At 41.1% G+C, this 10460-nt stretch overlaps 1 protein-coding gene across 4 annotated transcripts; it reads left to right on the plus strand.

Annotated features, from left to right (window-relative positions):
- The first annotated feature begins 477 nt into the window (after positions 1-477).
- LOC119738480 (intraflagellar transport protein 56-like) lies at positions 478-10018 on the plus strand. Of its 4 annotated transcripts, none has more exons than XR_005272459.1 (6): positions 514-568; positions 5833-5916; positions 7129-7195; positions 8157-8263; positions 8991-9123; positions 9981-10018. XR_005272459.1 is itself a non-coding variant. In XM_038213395.1 (5 exons), exons 2-5 carry the CDS (start codon positions 4292-4294, stop codon positions 8237-8239), a joined length of 273 nt encoding a protein of 90 aa, XP_038069323.1. In that variant the 5' UTR covers positions 478-568; positions 4113-4291; the 3' UTR covers positions 8240-8257. The 4 variants fall into 4 exon arrangements, 2 of the variants coding, with proteins under 2 accessions (XP_038069323.1, XP_038069315.1); XR_005272460.1 differs by lacking the exon at positions 514-568 and adding an exon at positions 5447-5485; XM_038213395.1 differs by lacking the exons at positions 8991-9123; positions 9981-10018 and adding an exon at positions 4113-4330 and having other exon boundaries at positions 478-568; positions 8157-8257.
- The last annotated feature ends 442 nt before the right edge of the window (positions 10019-10460 follow it).

Genomic DNA, 10460 nt, shown 5'->3' on the forward strand with positions numbered 1-10460 from the left:
TGCTGCGCTATTCGGACAATAATGGGGTATATCATCAAACAACAGGCGGCGCCCTTCACAATTAACGGTGTCAAGTGCAGTGACAATCTCATAACCCATTAATTCCCCGCATTAACTAAACAAAAATAAAAACGGATAACGAAACCATTTCCCAATTCCTAAGCAAAAAGAAAAACGGATAACGAAAACCACTCTCCCAATTCCTAAGCAAAAAGAACAACGGATAACGAAATCAATTCCACTTCCTAAGCAAAAAGAAAAACGGATAACGGACTTCGAATCCAAAATCCATTCTCGACAGCAAAACGGAAAACGAATAACGATTCCCACTTCCGCATGCATGATGGGAAAATTCGGACTACGAAACTTTTTCGCAACTTCGTCCCCAGGGTTAACTTTATTTTGTAACTTTCTTTCCTGTATTAAGTACTTGTCAGTGCGTACAGCTCAACACTACGTAAACGAGATTGTATATGACGCCGTTAATTGTGAAGAGCGCCACCTGTTGTTTGGTTATCCGATATCAACATTATGGATAATGTAGCGGTAGGCTAGGCCTGTACATCAGGTAAGTCTGGACTATTTAGGGCCTACTTGAACTTTCGGCGTACTGGAAAGATTCCCATATCTGGACATTACTCAATTTTCCCTTCAGTGATTTATGCCACCATTCCTGTTTAAAACGTCCAAAAATATTGGATTTAGCAGGGAAATTTGTTACCAAAAAACTATAGTCGGAGTCCCTTTACTTTAGTTACCATCGCGGTAATCCTTACTTTTAGGACCCCATTCCTATATACATGATATAGGAAGGGAAAGACTAACCAAAACAGTTGACTAAATGACACTCAAAATTGACTTCTTGGCACATCTGAACAATTGGCAATGACACCTTCTTGAATATCAGCAGGTTTTTAATTTTGTGGAAAGAGGGCAGGGCTTTGTCTTTGATTTATGAGGGAAATTCAGGGGTAAAAGACGACGATGACAACCAGAAAACAGACTCAAAAACCAAGATGGCAAACGTGAAAGCTCGCTGCGATGAAAGCTCGATGCTGATTGGCTGATAAAAAATAAACATCTTATTTATTTTTAGTCTGGTTCCCAAAAGATTCAGGGGTACAACTATAGAATGCATGGCCACTTTACTCTACATCCGCGCCTCCGTACGGCTGCGTGGAGGCGTGGAGCCGCAGTCGACCTACCTCCGAAAATCGATTGCCGCAGTCGACCTACCTCCGAAAATCGATCGTGGAGTCGTGGGATCAAAATAAGGACAGCGCATAAAAAAATAAAACAGCACACCGTGTAAACTCAATGGCGCCCCCAATCACCAATCAGTAGACTTGTCACAGTAATTTTTCTTCTCCTTTCGGGGAAGGGCAGGGTTTTAAGAAATCATCCTGCAGGGATATAGTCTGTCCAAGTTTAATCAACTTGAACGTTACAGGGAAAATATCAGACTTTATTCAGGGGATGTTTTGGTAAAACATTCACTATGAAAAAAAAAAGTTGAGATTATTATAAAAACCACAATTCCCACATACCGCGATAATAGGGAGTCCACCTCCATTCGCACATTCCGAGCATGTCTATTTTCACAGGCATTTGAAAAGGAAGAGTTATACAACCTAAGAGACAGGACAATTCGGGAAGGTTAGCGAGCAATCTCTATTCCAAACAAGAAACGTGATAAGTACCGCGATAATACGGCGTTCCATCCTACATGCTTACTGCCACTGCCAGCATCCTACTGTCTGAAAAAACACCACGGAGACCAGACATTTCACTAAATGTCCAGAACTCCAGGTATGGAATCTTTCCGGAGTATTTTTTAACCCGAACCCACCTGACACTCCTCCAACATCCTCCTGGCGGTTTTGGAGGATTCTAGAGGACTGAGGATGAATAGTGATTGAATCAAATGAGGATTCTGGAGGATATTGAGGATGAATGGTGATCGAAGCACATGAAGATTCTGGAGGATTGAGGATGAATGGTGATTGAAGCACATGAGGATTCTAGAGGATTGAGGATGAATGGTGATTGAAGCACATGAGGATTCTAGAGGATTGAGGATGAATGGTGATTGAAGCGCATGAGGATTCTGGAGGATTGAGGATGAATGGTGATTGAAGCACATGAGGATTCTAGAGGATTGAGGATGAATGGTGATTGAAGCACATGAGGATTCTAGAGGATTGAGGATGAATGGTGATTGAAGCACATGAGGATTCTGGAGGATTGAGGATGAATGGTGATTGAAGCACATGAGGATTCTAGAGGATTGAGGATGAATGGTGATCACATGAGGATTCTGGAGGATTGAGGATGAATGGTGATTGAAGCACATGAGGATTTTGGAGGATTGAGGATGAATGGTGATTGAAGCACATGAGGATTCTGGAGGATTGAGGATGATTGGTGATTGAATCAAATGAGGATTCTGGAGGATTGAGGATGAATGGTGATTGAAGCACAAGAGGATTTTGGAGGATTGAGGATGATTGGTGATTGAATCAAATGAGGATTCTGGAGGATTGAGGATGAATGGTGATTGAAGCACAAGAGGATTTTGGAGGATTGAGGATGAATGGTGATTGAATCATATGAGGATTCTAGAGGATTGAGGATGAATGGTGATTGAAGCACATGAGGATTCTAGAGGATTGAGGATGAATGGTGATTGAAGCACATGAGGATTCTGGAGGATTGAGGATGAATGGTGATTGAAGCACATGAGGATTCTAGAGGATTGAGGATGAATGGTGATCACATGAGGATTCTGGAGGATTGAGGATGAATGGTGATTGAAGCACATGAGGATTTTGGAGGATTGAGGATGAATGGTGATTGAAGCACATGAGGATTCTGGAGGATTGAGGATGATTGGTGATTGAATCAAATGAGGATTCTGGAGGATTGAGGATGAATGGTGATTGAAGCACAAGAGGATTTTGGAGGATTGAGGATGATTGGTGATTGAATCAAATGAGGATTCTGGAGGATTGAGGATGAATGGTGATTGAAGCACAAGAGGATTTTGGAGGATTGAGGATGAATGGTGATTGAATCATATGAGGATTCTAGAGGATTGAGGATGAATGGTGATTGAAGCACATGAGGATTCTGGAGGATTGAGGATGAATGGTGATTGAAGCACATGAGGATTCTAGAGGATTGAGGATGAATGGTGATCACATGAGGATTCTGGAGGATTGAGGATGAATGGTGATTGAAGCACATGAGGATTTTGGAGGATTGAGGATGAATGGTGATTGAAGCACATGAGGATTCTGGAGGATTGAGGATGATTGGTGATTGAATCAAATGAGGATTCTGGAGGATTGAGGATGAATGGTGATTGAAGCACAAGAGGATTTTGGAGGATTGAGGATGATTGGTGATTGAATCAAATGAGGATTCTGGAGGATTGAGGATGAATGGTGATTGAAGCACAAGAGGATTTTGGAGGATTGAGGATGAATGGTGATTGAATCATATGAGGATTCTAGAGGATTGAGGATGAATGGTGATTGAAGCACATGAGGATTCTGGAGGATTGATGATGAATGCATTTTGTGGCAGGACTGTCTGATGATTTTGAAGGATTTGGCGTTGGTTATCCTTCATTTAAACACGAGTGCAAAATGGGATGAGGAGGATTTTGGAGGATTGACGATGAATGCATTTTGAGGCAGGACTGTCCGACAATTTTTAAAAATTTAGGCGGAGTTGCAAAATTTTGGAGGATTGAGGATGGTTCCAAGCAAAAAGGGCCTAGGAGGTTATTAATGCTTTAATTGCATACATTGTAAGACTTTCTTTTTATAGCTCCATGATTGTATAGTCATTCTTCCAGAACTGTAAGTGTAAGGGTTTTAAACTAAGTTCAGGAAGTATGGTCAGGCCCTACAGGCCCCATTTTTATCTTTTGTAAATTTGTCAATTTTTTGGGAAATTGTTCTCAAATTTCACAGTAATTATTGTCAACCAAATTCTTCAAACAATGCCCTTTCCAAAAATAGCAGATGAAAACAATATTTGAACTAAACCTTATGAATTAGAAGGTAAAGATGTTAAAATAACTTGTTTTGCTTTGTTTCTTGAAGTTGACAGAGTTTGAAGGTTCTACCAAGGATGTCAACTGTGGAGCACATACAGGATGCAGAGCACAGTGATGACGTATCACCATGGCAACGCGTACCGCTCAACATCACTTGAATGAGATTGTACCTGACACTGTTAATTGTAAAGAGCGCCACCTGTTGTTTGGTTATCGATCAACATTATGCAGCAGATAATGCAGCGGTATAGGCCTGTACGTCAGGTAAGTCTGGACTATTTATTTCTCAAAATTCAACTTCTTTTCGGCGTACTGGAAAGATTCCCATTTATCTGGACATCACTAATTTTTTCTCCACAGTGACCTATATCACCAATAAAAGGGATAATGTGTCCAAAAAATGTCGGATTTATAGCAGGGAAAAGTTGCTACCAAATGGCATGCCTACTGAGAAAACATGTTTAAGGACATTTCCTAGTCTTTGTTGGTCAGTGACGTCTGAGGTATGGGAGTCTTTCTGGAGTATTTTGGAATGCTTTGCATACATTGTTGGGTAAGACCTCTTTTTATAGCTCCATGATTGTATAGTCATATAGTCAGCAGGGCCAGGGCCTATTGTTTTTAGTTCACCGCACCTACCCCAATTAAGAACCCAGTATCAATGCACACATAGTGGTGTTCCCTAACGTGGCGCACTGCGACGTTTCTCCTGACTTTCCTCATGCACGGTTGCCAAACTTCTTTGTTGATAAACTTCGAATTCATTCAGTTATTACTGGTACTTTTTCAGTAGTGTTTGCAATTTAACTTCTGTAAACAATTTCACTGTCACACAATTTTGAGCAAAATTTAAAACGGTGGCGTCCGGAAATTGGGCCAAAAATCAGCTTAGTGTTCCCTAACACAGCTCACTTGCGTACATCTTGGAAAATTCCAGGTTAACACTAAAAAAGTTATTTAAAGTTAGCAAATTCTTAATTAATAAATAAATATATCTCTACTTTACCCAACTAGAAGAATGTCAGAAAATTATTTTCTTATTTGTGGGTGAGTATATCAGTGGTGAGTTGATGGTTTCCCGATGATAATTTGAGTTAGAAATATGATTCGGGTTTGTAACTTCAGGGGTTGCCCTTCAGGAAAATCAAGTTTGGATTGATTTTGGGGTCAATAGGTCAAAGGTCAACGTCATTGGTCAAGGTCTAGGTCATACCATTGACTTGTAATTGTGCACCTTATATCAACAAACTCAGGCCGAGGGGTTTCAACAGCACCGCTGTATTTTTTAGGAAAGTTGCAGTAATGTTTATTGATTCATTTTATTTCATCAACAGCTTTGAAAATGGAGTTGAGGCCAGACAGACAGGGGGCATAGGACTGCATATTTGCTCTCAGGTCATTTTATCTAATGCATTTAATGTTAGACACTATTCGTTTTTGAACTTTTCTCCAAAAACCTGACAATATTTATTGCCAATCACCCTCTATTATTCAGGACCAAATTTTTTTTGGAATTATTCTTGACCATTCTCTTTATTTGGTGAACAATTTTGACCATCGTCTGACTAGAGGCGTTTGCATGTTGATATTAGTGCTCAGGCATCAAATTACGTCAGGAATCGACCACTAGTCTCGCCCCCACTTGCTCATAGTTGTTTCTGTGGCATGGTTTAGCTGTATTTGTCCTTTTTGGGGAAAAAAAGTAGTGCAGGTGGGAAAATTATCAGAAAAACTAAGATGACATTTTTGTATGTTTACGTTTCTAGAGTTACTTCAACAACGACGATAGGTTCAACTACAACTATGCGCAGGCCAAAGCCACAGCAGGCAACTACAAGGAAGCAGAGGAGGTAGGTTGGACTCCCGGACCCAATTTTTTTTGTTGCGCCCTCAATAGTTGGCCAGTCAAGGCGCAGTGACTCGTCATGGTGCCTGAACTAGTCATGGTGCCTTTCATTTGCAAACATCAAAAACCAAAACTACCAAGTTATTATGAAATACCTGACTGTTAGGGAATAATAGTCTCAAGCATCCTGTGAAATCACGGCACCCGGTGTGCTGTTATTTCCAAGAAAAGTGGAATTTTGTATCAATTTCCACCGATGGTCGGCCCTGTTTGAGAGAGAAGCCCAACTTTCTGTCTGTTCTCACCCATATACTGTTGCCGTATACCTAGATGTAGAACAAAAAGATATTCCAATAGCTTATTTTCCCACGTGCTGCATCTCTTTGGAATTCCTTGCCTGGTGCTTATTTCCCTCCAACCTATGAGCTGTCCTGATTCAAGAGGAGTGTGGAGTGCTGTGGCCTCGTGGTTAAGGGCGTTGGATTCGTGGTCTGCGGGTAAAGCTGCAGGTTGTGGGTTCGAGTCCAGCCTGGGGTCATGGTGTGTGTGCCCTTGGGCAAGGCACTTTGTTACTCATTGCTTCTCCCCACCCAGGAGTAATAGGCTATCAGCTTTGGTCCAATTGGGCCACCGGCAGACGATCGAAAAGAGCAATGCTCATAGCGATTTTTTGAAAGGCACATCTAGAGTTGGAGAATGTGTGATAGCTTTGCAGTGTGAGTGGTGGCAGTGTTATCACTTTTGATTTGTGTTTTCAAAATGGCCGTCAATATGCTTGAACCGGATGAATTATATGTGGTAACAAGCATGTTTTTTAACCGCCATTTTAAAAAGGAAAAAAAGTGATAGCACCGAAAAAGCTGCCACCGCTGCATTGCTGTCACATTTTTTTCTGACTAGAGGGGTGCATACCTTGCCAAAAATCACAATGAGCATTATTGCCCTCATTTGATACTGACCAAACCCCCACACTGATGGCTTATAAGTGGGTGCCTATGAGGGCAGAGATGGTGTGGTTGATTTAGCTGCTTTGCTCCGACTTGTAGCCCTCTATCTGGAGTGGCTTTTAGCCTTGTTCAGGGCAAATAGGCATGAAAAAAACAAGTCTAAAACCCGGATGGGGATCTTTCTGTGCCTCCTAGACCACTGTTTTGGTGGCAACACTTGGTTTTACCATGATTTAATTGGAGTGGGTTTCGTTTCTCTTGTTTTGCAGATTTTTGTGCTCATTCAGAGTGAGAAGATCAAGAATGACTACACGTGTCTCTGGTTGGCAAGATGCTGTGAGTATTACCGTCAATTGTGAATGACGTTTCCTCTTCCAACTTCAGAGTTGCTAATGATGGGAATGAATCCACCTGTTAAGCCTCAACTCATAATGTATTGACCACTCACAATTGTGACTGCACAACCAAATGTCCAACTAAAGTCACGACACGTCGCCTGCATGCATTTCATGTACTGCTGGAAAATCCAGAGTGGCATTAGAGAGATGCACATGTTGCCCATGTGTGAGGTAGACTGAAGGGTCTCTAACAATGACATAACCAGCATGCAATCATCGCCCTGATCGTATATTAAGGATGTGACTTTGCGTTTCATTTTGTAAACGTTAAGCAAATATTTTAAGAACCGTTTTAAACGTTTAGCCATTGACAGTGGCTTTTGCCTACCCATTATGTCTGATCTGCAGACCGGCGTGATTGACATGATAAATCAACAATGGTTGACATAGTAAATAGCAGGCAGTCGTTGATAAAGTAAAAATGTAACTACGTGTTCCCCAAATGTAATCAAGTACTACGGTGCTTCTAAGGTTTTGTAAATTAAGTAGGTTTGAAAACAACGTTAATTATTGGTGCTATGTGTGGTTATCTCCAAGGAAGATTGCGTGAACGGAGGTTCCGTTTGTATAATTCGGGTTTAGTTTAAATGTTTTGAAAAATTTGTAAGCGGATTTAAAGTTTTTTTGTTTAAACGTGTAAACATCACATGTTAATCATATACTTGCCATGTTGGATTTGTTCTATCACATTTTAAGCAGATTGTACGACAGAAATTTGCTACATTGAACATCCCGCTTGGCTCCCAAATATTGTACACAGTTACATTGAGCATTGCTGGCCGAAAATTGCTGAAACGAGCATCCACTGAATCGAACATCTTTTGTGGACCCCAATGTGTTTTCTTACAGCAGTATCCTATGTATTTATAACCTTTCTTTGTGTTGTTTTCGTTGTTCAGGCATCGTGAATCGTAAGGCCAGACTAGCCTGGGAGTTGTACCTTAAGATGGAGACGTCTGGCGAATCGTTCAGCCTGCTGTAGCTCATTGCCAACGACGGCTACAAGGTAAAACATCATCCCCTATTTTTGTCCGTTGTATGTTTGGTCAAGATTTTGGCATTAGCCCCAAATTAGTATCTAGTCACTCAATCTAAACCTGCAGCCGATTTCACAAAACACATTTGTCACTTCGTCAAAACCCAAATCGTAGAGGAAATGTCAATCTAAATATAACACACTTGTAAAAAAGAATGCACATATCCAGACGCCACTTCAGCCGTTGTGTACAAAGTCTATGGCGAGTCAAGAAAACTTTCCAAGTATTTCTGAACAAAATTGGAAATGTTTCTGCAGATTCGTGTTTGTGAAACATTTTTGCAGTGACTCATCTTTATTGAGATGATGTGTGAAGACAAAAGTGGCGTCTGATTGCAACATTGTTTTCACGTGTAAAATCAACGAGAATATACGAACCCCCGTCAAAAAAGAAAAAAAGAAAGATTTGTTGCACATTTACGACTTTGTGTCATTATAGCTTGAATAATGAAGGATGCACTTTTGTGTCACAAACTTTGGTAAGCATGTAGAGGGCATCATAAAATATTAGAATAGCCAAAAATCCCAAACTGCTTAAAAATATTGATTTGGGACAAATTCATCACTTTGTCAACACTGTGGCGATATGATCGAAAAGTTCAGGTTTGTCATTCGGAATTCTGATTTTTTTTGCTCGACTTCAAAATATAATTGTCACGGTCTCTCGATCCTCAAATCTCATCTTTTCTATCGGTAGATGGCCAGTTCTACTATGCGACCAAGGCTTTCGGTGTCCTGGAAAGATTGGACCCCAATCCTGAATACTGGGAAGGCAAGCGAGGGGCATGCGTGGGCGTATTCCAGCAGATCATAGCTGGTCATGAACCAAGGTGGGTGTCATCTCTGTCAATCAGCAGTGCACACTGACCAATTAGATCTCAACCTTTGGTCAGGTGACCACAGTACATCAATCAAACAGTGCGTACTGACCAATTACATCTCAATAAGTACAGTATATCACTCCGGTGCTCTACCAACTGAGCTATCCAGCCCAATGTTGGCGGTTCCCTAATTGTCAATGTTTCTGTCAAAGGGGCGCTAGTCAGAAGCCCTCAACCCGCATATGCCATGCAGCCGGGGATCACGCCCAAAGTCACGATGCAGACCTGGGAAATATCAAACGGGGATCACTCAGAGAGGATACGGCTTTTTATTACAAATTTTCATGAATACTTTTCAGCTTCTTAGCCCTCTAGTTCAACTTCATTGATCTTTATGGATTTTTCCTTTGTCCCCATATTCTAAAAACAGCTTTCATTTTCACTATTAGGTTTTGCCCTTCACTGACGTATAAACACTGTATACTCAGTGCGTTACCTCCCGAGTTAAAGTTGGAAAAATCACTCTGTTGGGACTCGAACCCATGACCTCCTGCTTGTTAGTGCAGACGTCTTAATCACTGGACCATCAAGCTTACAGAATTGGTTGCCTGGCCAGCCAACCAACCCCGTAAGCTCGATGGTCGAGTCGTGGGTTCCAATCCCACCCAAGTGATTATTTTTCCAACTTTCACTCGGGAGGTAACACACTGAGTATACAGTGTTTATACGTCGGTGAAGGGCAAAACCTAACATTGATTTACATCACCCCGACGCAAAGTCCATCTTGTTAATAGCTTTCATTTTCATGTGCACAAAACCCAGTGAAGTTCAAGCCACTAGATTTTTGTCATTTTTTTCCTCTACAGAGGAACACTGCGAGACATCCTCCAAATCTTGCGCAACACCGGTAACCCGCAGGTGGAATACATCATCCGTGTCATGAAGAAGTGGGCCAAGGACAACAGGGTACCAGTTTCCTGAGGTGGTCCCTATCCTATAGTCTTGAGATTGTTTAAATTTGTACATTCCAAAAACCCCTGCTTGCAAAGGGATTTTCCAAAAATATAATATTGGAACAATACTGTTGATTAAGAGCATAGAGCTATATTAAATTACTTAAGTGCTAACTCGATGTACAAAGTCAGTAATGCCTAACGGACGCATCCATGTTTGTACACAAACATGGATGTGTTCTATGGTTCTATGGAGAACTGACTAGAAATATTGTATGTATTTTGTACGTCTATTTGCATATCTGCGTTTGTATTCCATACCAGTGCGTTATCGAAGCCAATACGCCCAAAACCGAAGTGCACTATCAGCAACTGAGCGTGTCATTTTGCTCT

The sequence above is a fragment of the Patiria miniata genome, unplaced genomic scaffold (genome assembly GCF_015706575.1).
Source record: "Patiria miniata isolate m_02_andy unplaced genomic scaffold, ASM1570657v1 HiC_scaffold_10, whole genome shotgun sequence".
NCBI classification, from domain to species: domain Eukaryota; kingdom Metazoa; phylum Echinodermata; class Asteroidea; order Valvatida; family Asterinidae; genus Patiria; species Patiria miniata.

Coding starts and splice junctions, on each gene's coding strand:
- LOC119738480 (XM_038213387.1), top strand. CDS start 4,572: ATGGGAGTCTTTCTGGAGTATTTTGGAATGCTTTGCATACATTGTTGG. Junction 4,620..5,832: donor TGCTTTGCATACATTGTTGG/GTAAGACCTCTT, acceptor TTACGTTTCTAG/AGTTACTTCAACAACGACGA. Junction 5,917..7,128: donor ACTACAAGGAAGCAGAGGAG/GTAGGTTGGACT, acceptor CTTGTTTTGCAG/ATTTTTGTGCTCATTCAGAG.